The sequence below is a fragment of the Dermacentor silvarum genome, chromosome 11 (assembly GCF_013339745.2).
Source record: "Dermacentor silvarum isolate Dsil-2018 chromosome 11, BIME_Dsil_1.4, whole genome shotgun sequence".
NCBI lineage: Eukaryota > Metazoa > Arthropoda > Arachnida > Ixodida > Ixodidae > Dermacentor > Dermacentor silvarum.
Window position 1 is genome coordinate 100,079,373 of NC_051164.1, and position 27,926 is coordinate 100,107,298.

The window sequence follows — 27,926 nt, forward strand, 5'->3', positions numbered from 1 at the left end:
CTGTTGCGCGTCGGTTTGGACTAAAACAATGAAGAGATGCCTCGCCAATACAGACTTCGGTATGGGAATTGTGATACAGAACCCCGATCACGCGCGCGCACTTCGCTACTCACGAAGATGACTACGACTTCCTGCAGCAATCGGGACTCGCCCAACAGTGTATGCAGTTGGGGTGTGCCCCCCCCCCCCCCCCCCTCCCCGGGTCCGCGCAATAAACACCAAGTACTGTGGCAAAACATGCAAACTTATGATGAACTTTGACATATAGTCGCCACATGCATGCATGTAGTATTTCATAAACAGTTTAATCCCTCACTACGTCTACAACGTGTCGCCTGGTCATCACGTTTGCGTCTTTCTTCGCGATTCTTTACCTCCCCTTTGCCCATTCCCCTCTGCTGGCCCGCGGTTCGTGTGTCAGCACCCGAATGTTGCACACTTACAGTGCGGCTAGCATGATTTTTATTGCGATAGCAATTATATTGGAACAATATGGACAAAAGCGCATTCTTGCCGTCACCGCCGTGAGGTTCCGTATAAAGTCCAGCGGCGATAAAATCGTCGCCGCACGCCGTGTGTGCGAGTGAAAGCTTGCGAGGGTGAGCCGGCACCGCAGCTTAATCTCGCGCACCCGAGAGAGGAAGGCGGCAGGAAGCGCGCGGTCTTCGTTCGCGCGCGAGGGACGGGGAGGAGGCGGCGGGGGGGAGGCTGCGGTCTGCTCTTGCGGCTGCTGCTCACGGAGCTGCCGCACGGGCGCCGTGTCTTGAAAGCGATCTGCGATGGGGACAAAGTGCATGCGCCGAGTGCCGGTAGCTTCGTATGAGTTGTGCTCTCGACGTTTAGTTCGCGTTGAAGCGAGAGCCAGCGCGAAGGTCAATTTGCTCGCTGCCGTTAGCGCGCTTTCTCACTCCAGCGTTTTGACGAGTTTCCGCGGTCATCGAGCGAGATGCGTCCATGTTTACCTGTGCGCGCGTGACACTGTGCTTGTTTATTTAGTTAGTAAGCGAATATTTGCAACTATACGACCAATAAAGCTACTATCCTTACTTCGTATAGCTGTCTACTAAGTTGCTATCGCAATCAGTGCTTCGCCTTTCGGGCGAAACTGCGACTTTTTTCACTATTTCTATTTTCGGTCAATAAAGCAATCATATACTACGGCTCAGAACAGCGTCCTGTTGGCTTACTGTAATATGGTCGGTGAAAACCTAAGGATTCAGCGGGAGCTCGGCCCACAAAACCGTACTGCGTCTGCCTTATGTGCCTCCGCGCTTCAAAACGTGGTTTCCGAGAGATGCCAATATTGAAAGTTCACAGCCGTGACATCGCGGAGATGAACGAAATAACTGACTGGCGCACCCATACACACTTCTCTCGCTTTTCAGTTGAACAGCGGTGCATTTTCCGCTGCGTTATGCAGTGGTAGGATGGCTATAGCAGTGACAAATACGCTGTCCCAGAAAATACACCACTGTTCAGCTGAAAGGAATGTGTATGAATGCGCCAGAAAATTAAGCTTGCCCATTTCTGCGACATCTCTGCGGAAACGAACTACTTTCATCTGTCAGGAACTATATTTTGGAGTGGCGGAGGCGCAGATGCAGTGAGATTCTCTGGGCTGAGCTTGTAGCGAATTCGCAGGTTCTCCATTTGTCACCGACAGAGTAAGTTGGCCATCCTTGCCGTGAGAAGAGTCTTGGTAATTTTGACAATGTTCACAGCGCTCACATATTACGTGAAAAAAAAAAAGAAAAAAAAAAAGAGGACAGGCTGATTGAAGGAGCACTGACTTCCAACTAGGTAAAATTTCATGAAAGACTAAAATATATAAGCTGGTCTAAAGGAAACAAGGCTAGGGAGAACGACTGGTATACATCCTTCGGTATTTGAAAGGACTGGATGTGACACCAACCAAAAGATTATTTAATGTACCCGACGTTTCGGAGGAAGACCGGCTCCCTTTTCAAGGGTGAGGTTCCTTAAAGCTAGCATTGCTGTCCACATCCCCAGTCATGTTTCAAGCACGTGCCCACCATTGCCTCAAAACCCGGCATGATGTTCAAATACATGTTACGACAGTGCAACGGAAGCTTCACTAACACACATATCACCCAGCTTATTTATCATTTCAGCATCGATAATTCCACGAGTCAGCCGTATCCTATCCTTTGCCGTCACTTTGCATTCATTAAACAGAGGTACGCAACCGCAGTCGTGACAGTGAATACCCAGATGACCATTGCGCAGCATTTAACGTTGTTGTTAAAACATAAAAAAAAAAAACAAGAACGAAACAAGGCCCCTGACACCGTCCCGCACCAATTCGTAATGACGTCACCGACATTGACAGCGCCTGCATGGGCTGGTGAACTGTTGAACGGAAGAAAAAGTTATACTTTGCATTCTAAACGAACCATTCACTCAACTCAGCAAGTCACAAATGGGGAGTACATGGCCTTCATTTTACAAGGTAATTAACAAGCCTTTATTGACGAAATGAATGAAGATAACTTGGAAGATTGCTTTACCAATATAACCAGATGTGACAGATTTTGCTCTTTGGTGTTAGTTCAAAAGCGAATGACTGTATCCTAACAGTCGATTACTACAAGCTTCGGAATGTCGTAGTGCAGCTGAAAGGGGGTTTCACTCAAAGTTCGTGAAGAGGCTATGAAATCGATGACGTTGCTTTCGGCGCTTTCTTCACTGTGCAGGGGGCAGAGCATATTTTTTTAGCAAAGTTGTCTTGGCTTTTAGTAGTGTAGGGCAGCCGCGTAAAAGGTGTGTCTCTCGGCCATTACTTATCGGAGTCATGTTCCCAATTCTCCATTCACAAGATAGTTATTGGTTCTGCTGAACGATACTTTAGGCTATGATTGATGATCTCAACCACATACTTCAACTCGCCGCCGTAATTATGATTAGAAATGCCAAGATTGCGATAATTCCTACAACTTTGTACTAATGTTCAGCTTTTACTTCACCTTTCAGTGAACAATAATAGGAGCTGGACCTTTGGATAGCACTTCCAAAACTATATGCGGACAAGCCTTGATCGAAACTCGTATGATAGTCCGCGGTGATGCCGCCTGATCGTTTTTCAAACAGTATTTAAATTCCATTTTACAATTAGCATCTTACGGAAACCAATTGGGAAGAGTAGTCGCAACAAGAGTTCTCCTCACGCGCATTTTTTCGCTGCGTCGAACAGTTAAAAAATTTCGGCATAGCCCACAACTGTTTCAAATTTCGAGCGGACAAACTAACTGCTTAGGCTAGCACAAGATGGCGCTACTGCGCAAAAACTTCAAGGATGCATTCCGTTCTTTTACTCGTTGAGTACGTCCACGCGCTCGTATGTAGCGTCCACCCAAGATGGCGAGCTTTGTGGATTTCTTCCACAAGGGAAAGGTAAATATTGACTTGCTTTTGCTTTACGAGCACTCTGCGACTAACTTTTGCCACGTAAAAGAGTCTGTGATACGCACATTCATCTGTTTTATCCTAACATTGTTGTGGGTATAGATTTCGTATACAGTTATGGCGGTTTGTCCTTCGGCTGCTTGTGATGGCACGGTCCGGAATCGGAGAAGGATGTTTCGTGGGCTGCCCGTTGACCTTTGCCAGATTGCCTGGCGGCAGTTTTGGAGAGTCCTCCGTCTGTATTTACACAGCAATAACTCGCCATCCAGTGTGAGACCCGCAACGCGTGGTGCCGCGTCCAAGGTCGAAACGAAGTCCGCATCGAGCGGCAACACGCCCACTGCAGCCGTGCAGTGCTTAGCAAAAAGTCGTGGTCGCGTGTTTAGAAGTGAATGAACCCTGTAGCATTGTACTGCATGCTGAATTTCTTTTTTGATCATCCTGTTGAGTTAGCTAGTTGACAGTGACGAAGTAGCTTCCACGCTCACATCGGGCTTTCATAGGCTGCGTTGAAAGCGGCTCTGAAGCGACGTCAAATTGAATAAACACCTGAAACTTGCCATCACCAATTCAGGACGTTCACATCGCCCTCGCATGTTGCGATGCTGTTCGCTACCCACTGCTGCGTCACCATAGCAGTCTTTGTTTTATACTTCACAAATTCTCGCTGCGCCGCTGTGTTGTAAGTACTCCGAAGATCCACGGCTGCACCGTGATTCAGCTGTATGATGACGGAGAACGAAGACACCGTTGCCCACGTTCGAAGTCGAGCTTGCAGTATTGCAGTTCGCAATACCAGCTGTTTTGAGGTGCCGCAGACCCATTTCCTTTCTCTGAACAGTCCGAGAACGAACGGTACGGTGCTCATTCCGATGCCGTGGTCTGTCGTAATAACCTCGCTAAGCGACTCTACGTGAGAAGTTTTTCGAAACATAACGTTCCACGCATCCTGCCGTGTGGCACGTAGACGTAAAGGGAAACGCCAATATAAGAATAAAAAAAAGACTTGACGACGGAGATTGCCAAAAGCGCGTCTTGCTTTTGTTTTTTCAACGGGAAGGTTCCCGTACCGTGTGACGCGGCGGTTTTTTGGCTGTCAAAATATTAAGAAAACGGCGAAAGTTATATTCGGAAGTTGTTTGTTGACGCTGCCTGCTACCTGGCCAGACGCGTCTGCTGTTACCGAGGCCAGCGGAAGGGCCTGTGAACGGAACGAGCAAGTGGGATGTGGGGTTAGTAGCTAGGACGTGGAAGTTCGGTTCCTGGTTTCGCGCGTGCTTTCGGCGAACAGCGGGGTCAGGAAAGAGTGAGAACGGGAGAGGAAGTTTAATATCGTTTTCGAGGGCTCGCGGTTTAAGGCGCGATAGCTCGTACGTCTTTCCGTGGTGCCGGAGCCCTTTCGCATCCGGCCTCGCGTTTGTCTTTCCGATGTCGCGAGCACCTCGTAGTTTCCGTTTGCGTCGCCGTCTGCTTCCGCCGCGACTGCGGTGCGACTCATTTACCTTTACCTTTCGTTCACGGAGCGCTCCGGGTGGAACTGGGAAATGTCGCCGAGGGTCAAGTTTACGGCACTGGCGACGCGCAGATCAGATAAAGGCGCGTGCGTGCCAGCGGCGGTCGGCGCAGTGAGCGAGGACGCAAGCCGATAAGTACGTGTCCGCGGTCTCTGGAACGTACGGGCAGGGCTAGTGTCAAGGGGAATACCCCATTAGCATGCAAGACTTTAAATTGACCCTACTTCTGCAGAGAAATCAAGAAAGTACAAAAGTGTGGAGGGCAAAATGTTTTGGCTACTATGTATTATAATGAGGTCCCGGTACTCTTGTTTATTCAGGAATGGTTGTTGGAGTACCTCTCAGGTGCTCATAATATCACACCTTGTCTAGGACTTTCATTAATGAAAAAAAAAAATTGTGCAGATTCAACGCACACTTGGAACCTGTGTGAAGTGAAGCATTTGTGGAATGGTTAATCAAATGCTGTATATTCCTGCATCTTTGGCATAAAGCAAAATGGTGTGTGCATGTGCTAGTGCCCACACGTGCTACGCAATGCAACATGTGCCGATCATCTCGAAGAGCTAGTTGGCATTAGCGGGATATAAGTATATGGGCGATGGTGTCCTAATGGGTTAGAGCAACATGCTGCTTTGCTGAGGGACCGAGGTTCAACTCCGCTATTGGGCATGTAATTCATTTTTTTCTCTTTCAAAGTGTAAGCTATTCGCCAAAACGGAAGCAGCACCCCATAGTCATGATCAGGAAAGCACAGGACTGTTCACACAGCAAACTTTGCTTTAAAATATGTCTGAAAATGTTGTCTTGTGCTGTACTTCGCTGTTTGTTTAACTAGCGCTACAGGGCAGCATTTGCTCATTGCCATTAATGCCAAGTTGAACAGAATTCGGGCAGAGCAAGTATGCAGTTTTTAAAGGTGTAGTGCAGCATGTGCCGAGGCTCAACCTGTATGAGCATGGAACTGCTGCTGAACTGATGGGAACTAGTTCATGATGCACAAGGCCCTTATTATGTTAACACTGTACAAGCACATGCTGGCATGTGCATTCACCTTGGTTGCCAGGCTTCATGGTATTTGTTTTGCAGTGATAAAGAAAACATGGCTGGGATAATGTAATGATTGTGTTCGAATTCTTTTCCTTGTCTTGCTTTGTCACTAATCTGAGCGATGCTCTGCCTACGTTATCACCATGATTGGCCAGCCGTTAGCAGTGGGTGATAAGAAGGGAATTGAATTTGAGCAACAGGGAATTGCTGTATTATATCCAGCACAGCTTCGGCCACTTCGTCGCAGAATTTCTTTCATTGTCGCAGCATGTGCTTCAAAGGTCATAGCACAGTTTTAAGTGCATGCACTTGCTCAAATGTGGGTGCAACGCAAGGTTGCTCTGTTTTTGTGGATGACATGCTCGGGCAAACAAGACCACATACACTGATATTGCTGTTATCACACTAGGCTGGGCAGTGCGATATCAGTGAGACCCAGCGCACTCTGCGTCACTCCAGAGTGCAGTTGTCATTGGGCTGCAGCCCGTTCTCTCATCTGTTAGGTCAAACTGAAAATGATAGTGCACGCTGTAGCTGCCATAAAAAAGTGTCGCAAAATTGTAGGGCTCACCGTCCTTATTACTGGAGTTTGCTGGTTTTTGCATGTTGAAGCCAGAGTTACAGGCCTTTGTTGACAGCCAGATTTGTGTTCAGTATGACCGGAGGCTACTACAGGCACCAGCGTGCAAAAGCAGGCACATTCCACTGAGGAGAGCTATGGCCTTTACACTTTTGTGGCAGGCTGTAGGCTGTAGCAAGCGAGACAAAAGAGCCTTTAAAGAGAGGCTGGAGAGAAGAATAAGTTTACCTATGTTTGTAAATTGCCTTTTTACAATACTAAAAACCCCTTTAACAGTGAGAAGAGGTAAGCAAGAAGAGACAAACGCTAAGGACTGGAGGAAACACTACCTTGGGTGCTAGCGCACCAGCTCATCGTAATGTCGTAGGTCTTGACAGTTTCTTCTGTGGACCTAGTTACCGTATTTGCCAGACTTTAAGTCACACCCCCACTTTTCACGGTTCTCGAATGAAAAATTCGCATATACGTTGCACAGGTGTGTAAGGCGCGCCTATTTTAACTTGGTCAGCATGATTGAACGCAGTTGTGCATGCTTGTACTCTCATTGCAAAGTGCTGTAGTTACCTATTTCAGGGCACTATATTTCCCTGAACAAAATTTTTTATAAGCCGCAAATCCCATCAGAAAAAAAACTTCAACCAACAATTCTCTTCGGCACAAAAAAACTAAAATTTATTGCACTTCATTCGAAGCCATAGAAAGCCTTGTCCTCCAACACAGTCAATAGTTCTGCCACTTCAGCCGGCAGCATCACCTAGTCACCGTTGTCAGCCTCTAAATAACTTTTACGGGATATTGTCAGCCTCTAAATAACTTTTACGGGATATTGCAGGCACGTTGCTGATACTGCTTCTATGATGTGGGGTTCTCGAGGCAAGAAACACAAATGCTCATATTGGTCATTCCAGCATGCACATTTTTATACTTATATAAGTTGCAACATTGTATAAGACACACCAATGAAAATTTGGGGGAAGGAAAAGTGGGGGGCCTTGTAGTCTTAAAAATACAGTAATTTTTTTCGATAAGGACAGACTACACAGTTTATTCTAAAAGAGTTAAACACTGAATTTAGCAAGTTTCGAGAACATTTACTGCGCTTCAACAAGAAAATACTTTGGAGTCCATGGCGTCACACTGACATCCCGTACCGTGGTTCTGGCATGAAGTTGGAAAATAGAATTTCTGCCTTGATTTTCTGCTCTAGCAACAACCTATAACTGGAAAATAGTGGTTCCCTTTAGTGGGGGAGGGGTCCTTTAGCATGGTTTTTGAAGCCTGCTTGGACAAGAATGCTGAGTGAATTACTTTGTTTGGGCACTTGTGTAACAGTTGGCAGTGGTATGTCAACTGTGTCGCGTCCTGATGTCCATTTTAAGTCTGTTTATCTTGATACCCGATCTGTAATAATAACTTAGTCAGGCACTCTGATATATTGCCTGCTCTGCCTAGTAGTGTATACTATTGAAGCAATCTTGGGCTGATAATTGTCTAAATTAGCAGCCTTTAAATAACATTTAAGAAAATGCCACATACTCTTGGGAGTTAACTGATATTACAGAAATCCCAGACCACAGATTCCGAGATTTTTTTCAGCGCGTTGCGAGTGTGCTGCGATCTTATGGGTCATGCCAAGAAATAGTAATGGTTCTCAACATTCTGGGTTCATTGTTGTTTCCAGCAAGCGGTAAGGGAAGCATCTTTTTTTTTTTTTTTATTGCCATAGCAATTATATGGATACTTCAAGCGGATTCAAGGCGGATTCAATTATATGGATACTTCAAGAGCAAACGTGACTTCTTCCATCGCGTGAAAGGCCGTGGGGGGACGGGAGGGAGGGGAGGCGACGTTTAGCTGCGGCACCAAATGCGTATTTATATAAAAACGTTGCGAGGTGAGAAGGTGGTAAAGACTTCCAACACTGCTCGACGAGTGTCCCGTTCTGATCTCGTCAAAAACCTCCGAGCCGCCCCCAGAGGCACCGGCAGCAGTCACCAACGTCGCGCGCGTTCGGTGCGAACACGGTCAAAACGCCGACGGCGTCGACAACAGTTCTGTGCGTTGCTGGTGCTGCTGCATGTCCAAGTTTATGCAGCTAATAAAACTACTGTCCTTACTCCGTATAGCTCTCTACTAATTTGCTATCGCAATTGATGCTTCGCAATTTGTTATCGCAATCGGTGCTTCGCCTTTCGGGTGAAACTGCGACAATTTTTTTTTTTTTTTTTGTCGTTTCGATATCACAAACGTCAATTTTGGAGCCTTTTTGTGGTGTATGCACTTGTATCTAAAACGTAAAGCTTTCCACAGAGGTTGCTCTATGTCGATGCTGGCTAGATCATTCAATGTAATACAAGATTTCATTGCTGTTGACCTTTAACCCCTATAATTTAATTTGACTTGTGTCCCCTCTCATCCCATATTATTTTTGCCATAGGCCTTCCCATTTAAACTGCATTACCAACTAACCAAATTCTTCGGTCTTTGTTTAACAGCCCCTCGTGTTTTTCTTCTCCCGTGCCACTACGTTGAGTTTGCTTTAGCCATAGCCCCAGCGCATGCGTGAAACCTGCACGCCTGCCTTCCCTCCCTTCCTCCCTCCCAAAACAAATCTACCTCTCTTCTGACGATCGGTCAGTCATCGGTGCAGACGTTCCGGCCAAAGAAGAAGTTTGAGCCGGGCACAATGCGATACTCGCTGCACAAGCAGGCCCAGGCGTCTCTCAACTCGGGCATCAATCTGCGTGATGCGGTGCGGCTGCCGCCCAGGGAGGACATGAACGACTGGCTGGCGGTGCATGGTAACGTGCTTCAGTTTCCTGTTACACTATTGCTGTTATCTCTTGTTTGTGTGGAAACGCTTATCATATTTAAAGTTGTAGTCTGTAGTTGCTTTTAGGCCAGGTGACATGATGAGTAGCTACTAACTGCATTAGCATGTAAAAGAGGGGAGGGGGGGGGGGGCACAGCAGCAGGAATATGCACAGAACATATGTCACTTGGCTGCTCTGAAATTAACTCAACGCCGAGCACGAGGTCGCGGGATCGAATCCCGGCCCCGGCGGCCGCATGTCGATGGAGGCGAAAATGCAAAAACGCCCGTGTGCTTGCGTTGTAGTGCACGCTAAAGAACCCCAGGTGGTCAAAATTAATCCGGAGCCCTCCACTACGGCGTGCCTCATAATCAGAACTGGTTCTGGCACGTAAGACCCCAGAAAGAAGAAGAAGAAAGAAGAAATGAACTCCGAGACAACAACAACAACAACAAAAAAAAAAGAAATTGTTATTAGAGTCATAGGTAGCACAGGTCAAATGAGCTGGGCACACTTGTACTTGGGCTTGTTAGCACAAGCAGACCGCTGCACTTGCATGCCATGCTTATTCATGTATGCGGCGGTTATTTGCCTTGCACGAAACTTTGTAAAATCAATTTCTAGTACATGATGGTCCAATTATGTCACTATAACAAAGTAGTGCAGTTAGGTAAATCAGTTAATGTGCACAGTATATTGTATTTATTAGATTATAAGGCAGTCAAGATTTTAAGGGAGGATGCAGTCGGAGGACCCAAGAAAAAAAGTTTGCACACTATTGTCAGGGGATATGGAGTACCCCACGAATTATTCAGACTCAGCGGCGGGGATGGTCAGACTAATCTGAAGCCCCCAGGATGATTGGTATAATTGGTGCACGCTGCCGAGAAGCCATATCGTAAGGCAAAATCTACACTGCCATGAAGTCACCACCTCGAGGCGAAATTCGCATATGAACTACACCCCATCTTTACTGTTATACTTTTCTAATAATTGGTACGGGTTATATGTGCAAAAATGTGGTACTGCCTCATGTGCCAAGGCTTATTTGTTATTACACTTGCACTGCTGTCTAAAATCTGAATCACTGGAATTGTTGCAGTGCTGCGCCGTATTGAAGTAGTAACTGAATCTATCAGCCTCGCATATAACGCGAGGGGGGAGGGGGGTGACTTCGATGCTAAGTATTCTGGGAAAGAAAACTTTGCCTTATATTCGAATAAATACAGTATAATTTGTGTTCCACTGGATCAGCAGAATGGGTACCATGGAGAAGGAAATGCAGTTTCGGATGGGAGAGAATTGGATAGGATGATAAAAAGAAAAAAAATATCTATTGGACAGAAGGTACACATTAGTGCAGCAACATCAAACCGGTCATTTCATTCACCGGTTATACGAATTTAAAAACGGGATAACCAGAGTGATCGTCTATTTGGTTAGTTGTTCGGTTAATAGTATCTGGATATTCGAGTATTCAGATGGCCAGGTATTTGTTCTTCCGTGATTATGCCAAAATTATGTCTTTCTCCCTTGTATTATTATATTTAAAGTTATTTTTGCAACCGTTCCTGCAGAACGGATATCAGCTCTGGTTAATCTCCTTACCTTTCCTTTTTTAAACACCAAATATTCGTGTCGGATTAGTTGAATATCCTTCTAACCAGTAATTTAAAATCCTAAATATTTGTTTCTTGAATTACTGATAACCGGATAACTGGTGTTCGAGACCGGATGAACTATCCTCCGGTTAGACCGGATAGCCGGTATGACGGATATTTGCGAGCACTAGTACACATGATTGACACAACACAGGAGTGTTTAGAGATCACTTCATGTAGCCTTTGTACTGCAGTGGACTTAAATAAGCTAAGATGATAAAGTGTGCCACAGTTCTTTGAGTGAACTTTCTCTTGTACCGTTTGCTTATTTCGTTTCCTACCCACCAGTCTCGTAACCCTCCTAATCACAATGAGGCCTGCATCCCTTTGTGCACTTATTAATGTAGTATTGTGTGCACATATTTAATCTATTTGCGTGTATGCTTTTGCATGTGTATGTCATGTACAAACACCTACTTATATTTACGCCTAATTATTGATCTACCACAAAATTTCAACACTGAAACATAAATGTATATGTGCTACACTTCCAGTGGTGGACTTCTTCAACAGGATAAACCTCATCTATGGCACCATTTCTGACTACTGCACTGAGGAGAGCTGTCCCAGAATGTCAGGGGGCCCAAAGTAAGTCAGCCTTCAGTTTTCTAATGTTATAGTAATGAATGACTACGAGGTGTGTGGACGTCCTTTGTTGTAAATTACCTCGTGAACGAAAGCTGGACATGAAATTTACACAATTGTCACCACCTGGGGATCAGGAGAGGAAGCAGCTTTTGGCTGCATAGACTGCAACCTACAGCGTGTGTAGAAAGACTATGCTTGATGATGATGTCCTTGCAGTCTGTTTGTGGCTGTGCTGCCACAATTTAGGTAATGTAGTTTACACATTACATGTACAATTTCATCTGTTGCGTGTGCAGTAAGGTAAAAAAGAAAATTATTCAGTATTTGATGAAAACGAATGTCACAACTAGCGCACAGTACCAGCATTATTAGTCTTGGTGAGCAAGCTACAATGCCATCAGCAAGGCATACATCAAGAATAAAGCCTGGACAAGCCAAGGACAGACCTTGTCCTATAGTTCTATGCTATAGTGACTTATAATAATGGCCCAGTGGTGCAAGTGAGAGTTGATGTGATCTTTTGCGTTAAAACCATCAGTTAGCGCCACTGTGTCACATTCCATTAGATGATGATGATACAGTGAACTCTCATTAAGACGAACTCAGTTAAGCCAAATTCTCTCGTATAATGAACAACATGGGAACGTTTGTTTGGTTTTCCATAGACTCAATGCAAAAAAAAAAAATTGGCTTAAGACGACCACCTCAGACGTACTCTGGCTAAGACATACATTCGGAGTGGCCGCCACCACTACCAATCCTGGAGGCACCCTACTGGAGGCCTGTGGCGCACATCGCCAATGGACAGAGGCGAAAACGAGGACGAAAAAAAAAAAAATTTAAAAGAAGCAGAAAAACTCACCTGGCCAATGCCGCTTCTCGGCGGGAGCATGTGACCTCACATCATCATACGGGTCTTGCAGGCTATGACCTGTGAGGCGGCAGATGTCTGCTTGAACTCTCTAGTGAACTTTTTCCAGCAACATGAAGGTACAGAAGGGTTTTTGAGGTCATTAGGCGAGATGACATCGTTCGTGGCTGCTCGCCGATTTGCACAGAAGCGACGAATTCTATCACAGACTGGATAAAGCCAAGAAAGAGTATCACTTGAAGACAGTTTTCTATTAAGTTCAGCGAAATAAATGCTTTTTATGTCATTTTTTCCCCGTTGCAAGTCTACTTACCGTTTTGAAGTAAGATATTTGGATGCACCTGGTCATGTTGCCAATCATTTTTGGAGGGCACTTCTGTTAAGACAAACTTCTGATAAGACGAACACATGTTTGTATGAAAATGTTTTATGCCGTTAGCACATAAGGGTGGTTTGTGCATGCAAAGAGTAAATGCCGCTGCACATCATACAGATGCATCAGGCACAGAGAGTTGTTGCAACTGAGAGTTGGGCCAAAGAACTCGCGCACACACACAAACAGCAAACTGTCACAATTGCAGGGCAGTACAGGCGCTTAGCATAGGGTGCGATGTACAAACATGGTGACCCCCTCTTATCATTATAACCTGTAATGGATGTGATGTACACATTGAAAGGTTGTGAGCCAGCTTATTGAGGAGTGAACATACGTGCACAATAAGGGAGGTCCAATAGCAACTGTAATTTGTACCAATTCCCTTAGAGATGCATTTTTCACTGTGGTCTTCTATTGTAACTGACTATAAAAAGGTCCTTTTGAAGAAAGAACATCTTTGCCCGACATGGGCTGTAACAACTGATGCTCATACTTGAATCTCTATGTCAACGCCACCCTGAAAATTATGTGCTTCCTGAAATGCAATACCTTCTCAACCCCTTATCTTGCATATTTAGGTTTTTCTTTCTTTAGACATGTTAGCAATGAGCTGTGCCGCATTAAGCTTTTCTGCACGACAACTATTCAAGCTGTTTGCTTCAAAATTCTCATTTCATCATTAACTTAGAAATGAGTTCACTGTAATTATATTACCTTACTTCAAATTGACTTCAAACACAGTCATTGATATCCACACAAGTCTAGTAAGTCAATTAATGAATCAGTCGAGCAACACATAATGTCTTGATCATGTGCACTGCTTTCATGTCACACCAGCGGTTCTTGAAAACTAGACTGAGCCGTTTCCTCTAGTGCTGCCCCATTACATGAAGGCAGCTGGCACAATGACTTTGGCTTGGGCATGCAGGTTCGAGTACCTCTGGTGCGATGGTCAAAAGTACAAGAAGCCTACCCCGCTGCCAGCGCCGCAGTATATTTCGCACCTCATGGACTGGGTGGAAGCACAGATCAACAACGAGGAAATCTTCCCCGTCACTTGTAGTAAGCTGGTCTTGATCTGTCGTCATCGTGTTGTGAACTTAGAATACCTCTGGAAGGCACTCCCTAGGCCTGACCACACGGGGCACGGCGTATGTGCCTGGCTACACGTCCATGCTTGGGCATGTGGTTGTGGAAAAAGCTGCCATTTGCAGTTTGTTAGAAGAAACAAAAGCCCTCACCTGAACATTGGCCAGCAAGGTGGGTGCATTAAAAAGAAAGCAGAATAGGAGAGAGTATAGAAAACAGGAATAGCAGGGAGAAAAAATGTAACGCGCGACTATTTGCAGTATTTACAGTATATTTACAACAACTGCTGTTAGCGCAATTTGCTCTGGATGTTTTGCATCCCATGTGTTGGACACCACGAGTACACTCTAGATACCAGGAATGAAAAGGGGGAGCACACAGCTAATGAGCGGAGCGTACATAAAGACGTGAGAGGCCATTGTGGAAAAAGTGAGATAGCAGATATTTGTGGAGGCCTCGCCTTTGTTCACAAAACACTGTCTAGGCATTTTTGAAGTATACACACAATTTGCCCCTGCCTCCCCTGCTTAATCTGCGCATTCTCCCAATTTGCCCCTGCTTAAACTGCAAATTCTCACCCTATATTGGGAAAGGGATTTTCTGTCTTCACGTGGGATTATTCAACCAACTAACCATATAATGCTACGCATCAAAATTTCATTGATTGAAGCAGTTCTTGGAGGTTTCTCAGTCCATAGCTTGGAAGTCCGACAGGTGCTGAGGCTCGTGAACTGACACCGATGCCTAACAAGGTGTATATGCCATGCCTTGTGTGGCCAAGCCTTTAGGAGAAACACTTAATAGGTACTTTTGTGCTGGTAAATTGTGCTTTTGAAACTATATTTAAACTATATTTTCATTTCCTTGGTGGAAGACGGTTCATTATTTTGAAGAAACTGAAGGCTGAATTTCAAACTTCATATCCGAGGTGCAATACCAATTACACTAATGGGATGTTGCAAATTTAATGGTACTCGCATGTTTAGGCACTAATGATGTGCTCCTCCTAAAGAGGAATAGTTAGCTCGTCTAAATACATGACAGTGCAGAAATCGTTTTCTTCTGAAACCACTGCATGGAATTTGATGAGGTTTGTTGCATATAAAATAAAAAAAGTTAAAGAATCTAGTGGCTGTAGTAAGCAGATTTCTTTTTATTTGAGCCATGAAATAAAAAAAAATTCGTGAAATTTGTGAAAATTAAACAAAAATATCATCTGTCAAGTTTACAACTCCGTAAATCGGCAATAAAGAATTATATCACAATCCTGTAAGCTGCACCTAATAATACATCTAAAGCGGACTGAATTGATGTATTATACACCACTCTGAAATATAGCACTCAAAGTAGGATTTTTCCAAAGCCCTCATAAACAATAACAGTTTCACGCAAGCTGTAAATTCATATATCAAATTTGTCCGCCTCAGATGCTCTTAACAGATGCAATTTAGAGAACTGCGATATCTATTTTTAGTGCAGTGATATGGATTTGTAAACACTTTGCATCAACCTACTAGTTCACAGGAATTCTTTCCAAGCCCTAAATAAATGTTTTTCTTTTTTCTTTTTTACCAATACTTTAAAGGAGCCAGTGAAGGGATTTTACATGAAGGATGGGCTCTTAAAGTAAAGTCAGTTGTTATACAGTTGGTCTATCATTCATTTGAAATTAGGGATACTTGTGTGTAGCACAACATGAGGGGTAAGGCCATTTCAATCTTGTGATGTCATTACAAAAACTGAGAAAACGTACAGTGGTTCGAGCAGATAGCGGATACACAGCTTACTTCGGGATTGATGCAATATGAATGACAATGGGATGGCTTGATGGCTGGAGTACAAGGTGACGCGTGATAAAACTTGAAGAACAAGCACAGACCAGCTATGCTACAGCGTAATGAAAGGCTTGTAAGCTTAACATGTGACTTCATTTTAGTGATACTTGATTGATATGAGTTATCTGAGAAAATGAGTCGTGCTGCATGGCGTTGTACAGCTTCTAGCATTTATTAAGCTGACCTGGCAGTTGTCTCATGAACGAATTTCTGCATTTTACATGTATTTGAACAGGGGGATCAGAGTTGGCCCTGATCTAAAGTTTCCTTTTAAGGTGAACCAACCTGTTTTTTTTGGGCAATGGAGCCTCACTGGAGTTCGCTGATTGTTAGGAATGAGAGTCTGCAATACCTTCCACATTCCTTCATCAAGGCTAAATTAAAGAGATAAAACATGTCACGCATGTTTTTAATTTGGCTTGCAGTGGCTGTCTTTTTTTCTCACTTGCCTACACTGGATCAGTTTGTGCTGTCATGCCCTTAATGCCTACTTCAATGCAGCCGCATTCACTTTTCCAGATGTCCCATTTCCCAGGAACTTCGTGCCTACGTGCAAGAAGATCTTGGCTAGGCTGTTTCGGGTCTTTGTGCACGTCTACATCCACCATTTCGACAGGCTTGTCGCCATAGGAGCGGTATGTACCTTGATGGTGCCCATGTGACATACAAATACATTATTTAGGGGGATTTTTTTTTAATGTTATCTCCTGTAGCCTTTAAGGGTCTTGGACATGCTTGTGCATACTAAGTGCTGTATTCATCAGAGCCCATGACATGTGGTATGATGTTATGGAAAATATAAAGGCTTGACAGGCTAGCGAGCAGTTTATATATTAAAAAGTGGCTGCACAAAAAAAAAAAAAGGTTGCAGAGTAAAGCCTGTTGTGCAAAACGCCATGTAATGTGTTGGCTGTGGTGGACACCAGAGAACTGCGGGTGTGTTTGGCAGTGGTGAGGAAAGCCCGGAGATACTGGAAGAGCCCCAACCAGAAAACATTAGAGTTGGAAGCACAACAACAGAAGTGTGCGTCAGCCAGATAAGTCACCATGTCGTCCATCACTCGGAGGCAGCTCCCAACACACAGCAGAAAGAACTCGGTAGACGCTAGTTTTTCCTGTAGTGTCTGGTGGCTCTGCTCTTCATATATAGTACAATCGATCCCACTTATAACAATATTCAAGTGCTGCAAAATTTCATTTTTATAACCGCATAATTGTTATAACCGGACTGAATGTAAAAAATCAAAATAGGGGGATGGCAGAACTATTAAAAAACTATAATGGCGGGGAGGCCGGTGCCCCTCCCCACCACCTTCTTCCATCTGGCTGCCGATTGTGTTCACTCGTCTAACTGCTTAACTCTGCTTCCTGCGCGCTCCGATCACGTGTAACAAGCCATGGCTGTCGGCGTTCAAGAATGGCACTGCTGTAACAGCCGAGCGGGGTCACGGGCGGCAAGTGATATGCAAGCTCCGCCGAGCCATTGCATTGGTGGCCTCAAACGGGGCCTTTTAAAAAATCCAAGAAGGTTGCCGCGGCAGCCTCTCAGCTTGAGAAATCCAAAAGAAACGGTGGGGCAAGATCGCCGCAAGCATCTGACCGCGTACTTCTCACTGGCTTGCACGGGAAAACCCCACGTCCGTCAGCTTTGCTTGCTCAACGCGAGGCTTGCCGACATTCTTCCCTTGCGAAAACGAAGCCCCGGAAAGACTGAATCACCCGCCGTGGTTGCTCAGTGGCTATGGTGTTAGGCTGCTGAGCACGAGGTCACGGGATTGAATCCCGGCCACGGCATCCGCATTTCTATGGGGGCGAAATACGAAAACACCCGTGTGCTTAGATTTAGGTGCACGTTAAAGAACCCCAGGTGGTCCAAATATCCGGAGTCCCCCACTACGGCGTGCCTCATAATCAGCTCGTGGTTTTGGCACAAAAAATTCAATAATTTAATTTAAGACTGAATCAACTGCAGGGCCTCCTGAGAGGACATCGTTGAGGCAGCCTGCCCTACCGCATCATCGCTGCCGTTGTTGCCATCACTGTTGCCGTCGCTATCCAATACAAGCACGTTTGTGACGATCCCCTCATCGTTTAGGAGCACTTTATTTCCAAATGTATAGCAGCGCACTTTCTTTTCATTGGCAACGTCATACATTGCCGATGATCAGCGGGCAGATCAGGCATCTTCCGTTTTGGCGATGCTGTCAAACGATGCTGAGAAACCACGTGACCTGGAACGACTTCGATGGAACCAACAAAGACGAGCACGAGCGACTTCATCCGTCGGCATAACTGCGCAGAATGAGGGGCGAGCGAGCAGTCTGGGAGCAGCGCCCAGCGCTATCAGCACAGTTGGCACGGTCCGTTCGTGTTTCGGAGGGTGGTGCATTGTAGAACTATGGGCATAGCCCATTCCTGTTCGGAGAAGTGGAAGAGCGATGGGTGAGAGACGCGCGAGGCTGGCGATGTGGAGAAGGCTGGAAAGCAGTGCACGGCGGCATCCAGCGGCTCAAATTTCTTCTTCTTTTTTTTTATCTTCTTCTTCTTCTCATGGACTTCGCATTCCAATGACACCTAGTAGCCAAATTTCATTGTTATAACTGATAATGCGGCATGGGGGCATTGTAGTAAGCATGTTATCTCACCATAGAAAACATTCAAAAGTTGATGGTGCAGCAGCTTGTCATTGTTATAACTGATATATTGTTAAAGCCGGTATCATTATAAGGGTGGGTTCAACTGTACTGTCATTGCAGTTGATGATTTGTGGATTGCTGAACATCTACATCTCTACTAAGTGTGCATAATAGATTAACATAGAAGGTGGAAATTCTACATATTTAAAGGCGTAAATTTGTTTTTCTGTGTGTGTCTTATTTTCAGGAGGCCCACGTCAACACATGCTACAAGCACTTCTATTACTTCATCACTGAATTTGACCTAGTAAGCCAAAAGGAGCTAGAACCCTTGGTAAGATGCGTGTTTCCTGATGTCTCTGCGTTTGAGCTATGTCTGTGTTCTGTAAAAAAAAAAAAAAATTCAATGCAACTCGAACTAACCTGGTCCACATTTTCTGTTGTGCAGAGACTTGTGTAAAAATCTCTTTCATAGGCTCTAACATTTCTGTTTTTGTTCTGACATTTCTTCGCACGGCATCTCGTGCCAAAAATGCTGGTCATTTGTCTAGTGGCATATGATGTCCCAGTTTAGCTTAGTACTGACCCTAAATGGGGTCCTCATGTGCCATTGAATCTGGTTTTATGATTCGACAGTGTTGTTGTGCCAATCATGTCCAGTCAATCAAATGGGTCATACCCACTGCGGTGTCTCTGTGGCTATGGCGGTTTGCTGGTGAGCTTGAGGTCGTGATTTACATTCTCGGTCATGTGGCAATGGAATGCAAAACCGCTTGCATTCCATGCTTGGGGTGCACGTTAAAGAACCTCAGCCGGTCAAAACTAATCCAGAGACCTGAACTAAGTCACCTCCCATTATCCTCTGTGCAGCTTTGGGACATTGAACCTCGCTGTTTAATTTTAAAGAAAAATAAACAGGACACCATATGTCACCTGGAATTGGTTTCATACCTTAATACTGGGTATAAGTGGTGCTTTTCAAAAACGTTGTTGCACCATTTTATCACTTTAGCTTGACTTTAGGTTTTTCTTCAATGTTTATCACATTCCTCTGGTTGCTCATTAAGTCTTCTTTCCTGATTCGCTGCAGACGGAGATGACGAGGAAAGTCTGCAAAGACATGGTAATTCTGAGCCCCCGTCACAGATGAAAAGCGAGAGAGACGGCACCATGCACGGCCGCCGTTTTACCTCTCTTTGTGATGTCTGCAATTTGCTGTGCTCCCCCCGCCTTCGTCCGTCAACAACTCGTTACGTCCACTGGTTAACGCAACATAGATGTCACCGTAGTTACCGGTACTATACCACCGACCTTAACGGAACGGGAACCTCTTCTAGTCTTGCTGGCACGGACACTGCTGGTGAAAATTCGCACAAGCTAGAGTATTTTTTTTTTTCTTTCACTAGCACTTCTTCCAAAAGAAAAAGTGCTTTCTTTCTTCTCATTTCGCTGCATGCTTTTTCATCCCTTATTGACAATGTTTTAGACACCTTGACCTCCTGTGTACAGCACCCGAAGGCCTTGTGTAAATAGCTTGATTTTATTTCTTTACTTTTCTTTTTCTTCCTGCAAAAGGTTTTTCTTTTTCTAAGCAATTCGTAGTATTGATTAATAGTTGGCATGTGAACGAGACATCTGAGGCAGCAATGTCCATTCAGGAATGAAATGAAATGGAGGTTTTTGTGAATATAGACGCTCATAATTTTTATAGAATGGAGTTTAGATGACTTTGACTTGCAGAACGTATAGTCTATAAACATTAGAGATGCTCTATATAAAAATAATTACGTTTATTTACATCTTTTAATATGTAAGTCATGTCTTACATGGAGTCTCCATATATTAATGTCTCAAAAGACCACAACTAGACGGCTCCTCGTAGCTGTGGGTTGCATGGCTACCCTGGAATTGCAATGTTACAATTGTTCTTCTGAACTCGAATTGCTCGAAGCCTTTGTACGAGAACTTGCATGCAGAATAATTGTCCGTGTCAAGGCGACTGTTTTATTCATCATTTGCCTCTTTGCATTGCAAAACTTGAAAAAGCAAGTGGCAAAATTTGGGGTAGACACTTGCCTTTTGACTTGTGCTGCCTTGTAGAGCTGTAACTGTCTACTGTGACAAAACTGCATTTTGCATGAAAATGCTCGCTGCCACAAATTGCAGTGCTTGCGCGACAGTGCATTACATGCACCATTTTGTTTCTCAGATTCACGCATGGCACGTGAGCAGCTCAATCTTTTTCGACGTATGCACAGTAGCTGAGAAGATAGACTATATTTTGTTGTTTATATACTGCACATTTGGCTTGTTTTGCAAGTGGACAGGGAGCTAAAACAAACGTAAGCAGGCAGCAAGACATACATGCTTGGGGCAGGAAACTGTTCATTTGCTGTTTACTGTTATTCATCGTATAAAAATGCGTCGTGATGACTCACTTGCAGTATTTCCAAGGGCACAGAATGCAAAAACACTCGTGTACTGGTACCTTGGTGCCCATTAAAAAGAGCTTCAGGTGGTAAAAAATTAGACCTAAACCCTCTGCTGCGGCATCTCTCTCCCATATTCCCAGTGTTGCTTTGGGATATTAAACCTCATTAGTTCCAAAAAGCAAGAATAAAACAGGCCTTAAATATGCTAAGATATAACACATATATATACACAGTGGAATCTTGCTGATACGATTCTGCATAATACATTTTTCGGGATAATATGTTTTATTTTCCAGTTCCCGTGAAGATTGTATCAACGAGATTCCACTGTATATCAGAACATTCATTTCGCATGTACTATCGTGTACAAATGAGACGTGAATAAGCTATGGCTAACCAGAACTCATTCTTTGGTTTTCACTTTCCATGCTTCTGTGATGGTCAGCATTCTTTCCGCTTGTGCACCTAGCTTCAGGGCCGGTGCCCTTATTGCTGAATGGACCCTTAGCAGCGCGAAATTGCATGCACCCTTAGGTTAGCGCTCGTGAAGGCTGTTCTTCTTGATAGTTTCCACTTTGTTCGCTCACGATAGTACTGTGGTATTTCTTTTCTGCGAGCCAGGGCACGCTTGTCTTTCCTGTGCATGAAGAGCTGCAGACTGCAGTGTGAGGCATTATTTTCTCCTTGTCTTTATGGCATGCTTCATTTGCTGACTTCTGTGCACTGTCGTGTTCTTTTTACGTCGGCAGGTGCACTTTTTTTATTTTCCAATATACCTTTCCCTAGGGCATTCTGGACTCTTTGTCTTTTCTTAAAGGGTTCCTGAAACACTTGTTGTTCTTGAAACTGAATGCGGGAATGAATGCAATTTCTTTCAGTAAGTATATTCCCAAAGATATTTTTGAAAAGGACCTAATATGAATGGAAGTATAATGAATGCAAAGTTGGCTTTCCCCGTTCCCCCTCAACTCATTGGTTCTTCTCAGCTGGGCAGTGCCAATGGCATTTCTCTGCCTATCGCTCCTTTTTTTTTCTTTTCTCTATGCAGTGCACTTACGGGCAATCCTTCGAGGCTGGCATCTGACAATGGTACTCCAACAAAGCAACAGTCTCAGAACAGTCAGGACACATTAACCCTTTAACTACCAAGTTCTTTCTTAAAGATAGTGTGCAAACTTTACAGTGTTTCTTTATTCTGGCAAGTCATTGCACATTATATCCTGTTTCGATAAAGATATTATGCGTGCGGTTTATCTCCTATATTGATCCGAAATATAAGCGAAGGACATCTGCTCCAAAAGAGAGACTTTCCCTCAGCACGTGTAGAATGGTTCGAGCGTAATTACCTGGGCAGATCATAATGAAAAGAATCAATGCGTCCAAGATTATGTCCAAGTGCTAAAACCAAAACGCTGCAACGCAATTTTAGTTAACGAGTGTGGCTCGTCTCTGGCAAGCGATGCAGAAGCAGCTGTGTCCCGGACAGGTACGGCTCATCGTTGGCAATATTGGTAGGAACAGCTAGGACAAGCTTGGTAGTTCAAAGGTTATTAATCACGACTTCCCCTTATTCGTAGAAAATCTGGAAGCATGTGCATGCACATGGCCGATAGCTGATATACCGATGCATGGGCTTTTGCGCTTCATGGAACATTATCACTGGCATGGCTAAGGGTGGGGGAAAAAAATGAGCGAGGACCCCAAAAGCTGCAGGACAGAGCAAACAATATGTTATGCTGGATTGTAGCTTTAGTGCCCATGCAAAGGCATAATGTTTGGTTCACATAGTCTCATCAGCATTGTCTACAGATCAGGAATGTTTTCTTACTGAGTTAAAGAAGTGTCTCAATGCCCCTTTAAAAAGATTGTTTGGCCATGTGTGCACAGTAACCTCATGTAAATAGTTGTTTCCTGTAGATCTAAATTGACCTACAAAAGCAATGTAGTTGGAAGCGTTACTTAGTGCACAACTAATGGAAAATGCCATATGCGTTTTTGTAATCCCTACCTGTAACATCTAGGTGTCCCTTAACACTTCACACCTCCCCTTTAGTTAATCTTTTACACATTCATGAGCACATAAATTCCTTTAAGCTGATTGCATAGTATGCTTCATTCTTGCATAATACAAGTGCACATGGGACGTTGAGCCACCTATGATGTCAATGTGCTGGCCAAGGCAAGTATTTTGTAGCGATGCCTTTCCAATGCTAATGCCTTTTTGCGCTTGGTCAGTGGTCAGAGTGACGGTCCTCTCACGTTATCAACGGGATCAGCCGGCGGTGAGCGGTGAATGATAAGACTAGTATAGAATCAAGCATAACGCATTGCTACAAAATACCGGTAAAAGCCTAGTGGTTTCAAGTTAAACACCCAAAGAACTGTGCAATTAGTCAATGCCTGAAAAAGTATGTCAACTTCATTTTTTAGATTTAGGCAAACATTATCCTCTCCAAGTCATTGAACACTAATGGTATTGCCAGATAGTCGTTTGAGGAGCAGGTCAAGAGCATATGGCATTAAGCATTCGGGTTGGGAGGTGGTTGTAAAAGAATCGTTAAAACTTTCTTACATCCAACCTATTTTTATTTTATATCCCGTTTCCAAGTTAGGTGCCACAATTCTCTTACATGGCTGCATATCTCTCTTTTCATCTTCTTATGAGTAAAATATAGATGCATGTTGAGATTGTACGCTTGTGATCTCTTTTGGCTAATGCCCCTGAAATTGTGGTTATCGATAATATGCAGCCTAGTGTACTGTGCCAAAGCAAAAAGAAAAGAAAGAACACTGAAAAACAATAACTAGCCTGCCTGCTTCTGCTTTGGGCAGATTTCAGAGAATACAAGATCGCCGACTATCAGCAGTATCAATCACTTTGGCCGGAGAGCCAAGTGTACAATATCTAATGTGTTATTCAGAAGGTAGAGGCTAGTCAGGCGTACCCTAGTACGGTGTTTGTCAAAAGAAATAGAGCTTGATAAAGCTTGGCTAAAACTATCAGATGTAAAACATCTAAGGAATAGGTTGGGGCAGTAGGGTGATATCCTGAACTCTGTTTGATTTTAGGCAAAGAAAGTATAATTAAGATTATTGAGAACTTACTGTGAAGTTGCATTCCTTTCAAAACAGGTTTGTTGTGGCCACATTCCTTTCCTATTGGATGTAATGTGAGGGCGCTAAATGCTGTATGTTCATGACTATTGCAGATGTGTTGTGACTATCTTCTTAACTTCACTGTTTTCCCTCCTTGCTGATTTTCTTATCCCTTTCATGACTATTCACGTCTTTCTTCTGCTACCGAAGCAAGGTCACCGTGTGACAGCTCGCACAAATGCTTTATCGATGCTAGTGCATGCTTTGTTGCAATGCTTTAAGTTCTAATGAAATTCGCTTCAAAAGCATGTTTGGTTTATGTATGCTTGCACAATGCTTAACTGCATAAATTGGTTCGCGTTAGCTGAAAGCACTTTGTTGGAAAGCATGCTTTATGTTGCAGTGCCCGAATGTAATTTGCTTCAAAAGCATGTTTGGTTTTATTATGTTTGCACAATGCTGAGCTACATGAATTAGTTAGTGTTAGCTGAAAGCACTTTGTTAGAAAGAATTATGCGACTTGCTGCAATTTTTTGTATAAATGTACATTTCAGAAACTTAACATATGATGCACAATGATGTGAACCGTGTCTTTCTTGTGATTATAAAAGTGGTGCTGTTGTGGTCTCAAGTTGGCGCACTTCTAATGGTTGTAAATAGTGTATGTTTTAAACAGAGGTCACATTGTTTTGCGCGGTGAGCTATGTGTGGAACGTTGGCAAGTGGTGTCACTGAATCATGATAACTTGTTAAGGGTTTGGCAGAATTTGAAGAAACGAAACCGTTTACATCGTTTTATGACTGCACAATGCCATGATGATGGTATCGCAAGTGTCACTCTAATAAGCTTTGGTTTTGAGTAATGTGTTCGTGGTAGCCAAAGGGCACATGTGTATAGCACGCATACTAGATGAAATTTCAACCTCTCAACGATTTGTGGTCACGTCAGTTCAACCCAAATCAGTATAGACATTTACGTTTGCCATTTTTGACTCACAGTGAACACATTTCTTGCTGCCATCTTCGTTGTTTATGGTGAAGTCTTCCTGTAAAATGTTTAACTTGAAACATTGTGCACACTTGCAGTTATTGTATTGTGATTGTACAGTGTGGCCAGTGCTTCTATATCTAAATAATATAATAGAAGTATGGCCAAGAAAGTAGACAATGAGAGCAGTGACAAGTGTGATTGCTAAATTTATGCTCTGAACTTGTAATTAACAGGCCCCAGGTGTTAGAGCAGATGTTCACTTATTCATTTCCTTTCTTGATTGGAACTCAAGTAGTAGTTAGGTATGACCTGTGACGAAATCTACTGTGTGGTGCGTGTTTCTGGTATATGATGATGATGATGTATAGTGTTTACTGGCACTAGGGCCAGGTATGGCCAAAGAGCGCCAAGAAACCTGGTATATGCTGAAATATATTACAAGTGCCATTATATTTTGTCACCTTTTGCACATTTTGTGAGCTGATTGAATGGCTACTGCTTGGCTCTCGGATGTGTCTGCATGAATAGTCGTCAGTTTGCTGCCATAAATAGGGAGTGTTTGAAATATATTTTATATGCAGGAAATGGAATCGAATTTTTATGCTGACTTGTGACCGAGTAGTTTTAGCAGACTAGCTGATTGAAAGCTGGCTTTGGGGCAGTCAAATGCTGAGAGTGGTTGCGTTTGTTCGTTTGTTCTTTCACTGAAATTGAGAGTATGTGCAGTTGGTGAGTGCATGGTAAGTTTTTAACCAGAATAAGCTTACCAGGAACTTGGTTGATGATTTGTTTAGAGTACTGGCAACCCTGATGTTGATTTGGTTACATTGGCTATTATTGTAGTATTGATGACATCTGGGGCTGCCTTTTAAATGTTACTGGACAAGTTTGAAACTGTCATCGTGCTTGTGTGGCTACTGTGGAAATTGTTGTTCAGGATTGTTGACATTGTGACGATGTGAAGAAATTTCTGTTTAATGTCCGTCAGGGTTTTCCGACATCGAAAAAGTGTCGAAAGCAAGCATTTATAAATGCAGGAATGAGCTCATTGACGAGCTCAGTGCGTTTTATGAAGTTTATGTGGTTGTGCAGCGATCGCCTAAATGAGCTTGTGTTGGATGCATACTTTGTGAGATGTGGTGTGCTCTCATCGATGATTGTGCTTCTCTTAAAGTTCCTTCAAGTGCCACCACAGTTACAAGTGTACTGTTGAAATGGTGTGAAACGCAGATGCCTGAATGTTCCACAAGCATTTTTCTGTACACACTAATGTAGTTTGCAATGCCGCAGTCATGTGTGACCATTTGTCGGAAATTTGCTGGGCATTTTCCTTGACTACTAAGTGTGAATCACACAATTTGCTCACATGGTTAAGTGTGGATGTTTTTCATCTTAAAGATTGGCTCTGGCCCTTGTGCCAACTGTTGTCACTGGATGATGGGTTGTACACTTTATTTGCTCCTTTAGGATATTAGCACAATGCGACCTTTATTTTTTATTATTAATCTATCTAGCACAAAGAGTTAAGCCACTGTAATCTCCATATTGTGCCATCATTGGACCGATGTTGCCAACGTATGTCTAACATTGAGTCTGCATTGGCCTCGCATGTTGTGCTACTTGGGTTATAATTATCAGTGTTTGTCAGGAAAATGTTTATTATTTTGTGAGTTTGGCATTGGTATATTTTAGAATGAGAAAGCTAGACTTTTATACTCTACGAATCAGAGCAGTGAAATGCGCATAAAAAGCTTTTTTCTTGTTTGTCCTTTTTGTCACTTGCAACTTGCTGTCAAAACGATGTTTCGTGCTTCTCTTCTGGTTGGTGAAGTGTGAGGTCAGACATTCATGCCCTCATTTGTCCTGTGTTCTTTCTAATCCACCTTTGCAAACCACTTTCATCTTGCATAGCTTTTGCTGCAAGACACCCCATTGCTTTTTTTAATGAGTTGTTCCGCATCATATTCCCTGTGCACTTACTGGCTACCAACCACGGCAGGAAATTTAAAGGGACACTAAAGATAACAGTAAATTGAGCTGCATCAGTATAATACCCTTCTGCGATATCAAAAAAAGCCAATCTTGCTGCGACAGGAGGCCTGAGTAAATCGGAAAAGACGCAAAAATGATTGAAGGTTGCGAAGCCACCTAAAATTTCCCACACTAGCTTGCCATAACGTCATGGATTTTGACACCTTCTGCTTGGGCCTGGTTAATTTTCTATCGGTAAAGATGTACCTCATATTCTAATGGAGCCAAAGGTCCAACTTGGCAAGTTTCGGCAACTGTTGTTATGCCACAATGGGGACCCAAATACAGGAAAGTACATTGACGTTCGTGACGGCACGCTGACGTACTGACACTGGGGTTTCGGCGCCAAATTAGAAAAATAGAAGTTTGCCCTTTATTTTCACTTTAATCAATCAACTTGTTAGCACAAAATTAATAAAAATAGGCTTTGGAAATATGTTACCAGCCAAAACTGGTTTAGTGTTTCTCTATAGTGTCCCTTTAAAAGCAGAGATTAAGAAAGATGTGCCAGTCTTTTTTTTTTTATGCCATGCTTTCTCTGTTCATATGTCACACCGTGCTTTACTAAAATGTATATTTATTTTATATATGTGCACAGTTGTCGCTCTCACACAGATGCATACAGCAGTGTTACATGTGATGCATGTGTATTACATGCCATGTTAACAGTGATGATGCTTCTTATTTTCATTTACATGAGCTTCATTTGCATGAGCAGAGCCCTACTTAAGTAGGGGGCGCACAGCCAGTGGCAGTCGAAATCAACCCTGCAGCTGACCGATAACCAGCTTTTACGACTTCATGTGGATCGAATGGTTAAATGTCAACATGCTTTGGGTTTGGTACAAAATGTGAAAAAAAAAGAAAGCTTTCCGTGTGGCTCTTGTGATCAAGAAGCGCTTCGTCCTCTGTTTAAATAAAATAAAATTTGAAGCACTAA

General features: G+C 43.6%; 1 protein-coding gene across 3 annotated transcripts; it reads left to right on the top strand.

Annotated features, from left to right (window-relative positions):
* Nucleotides 1-2,519: 2,519 nt before the first annotated feature.
* On the top strand, nt 2,520-27,926 carry LOC119433061 (MOB kinase activator-like 3). 3 transcript variants are annotated; one of them, XM_037700210.2, is made up of 7 exons: nt 2,520-3,411; nt 9,218-9,368; nt 11,536-11,629; nt 13,805-13,938; nt 16,320-16,435; nt 18,684-18,770; nt 19,527-27,926. In XM_037700210.2, the coding sequence occupies exons 1-7, from the start codon at nt 3,376-3,378 to the stop codon at nt 19,584-19,586; spliced, it is 678 nt and encodes a 225-aa protein (XP_037556138.1). In that variant the 5' UTR covers nt 2,520-3,375; the 3' UTR covers nt 19,587-27,926. The 3 variants fall into 3 exon arrangements, with proteins under 3 accessions (XP_037556138.1, XP_037556137.1, XP_049514451.1); XM_037700209.2 differs by having other exon boundaries at nt 2,527-3,411; nt 9,206-9,368; XM_049658494.1 differs by lacking the exon at nt 2,520-3,411 and adding an exon at nt 4,256-4,278 and having other exon boundaries at nt 9,206-9,368.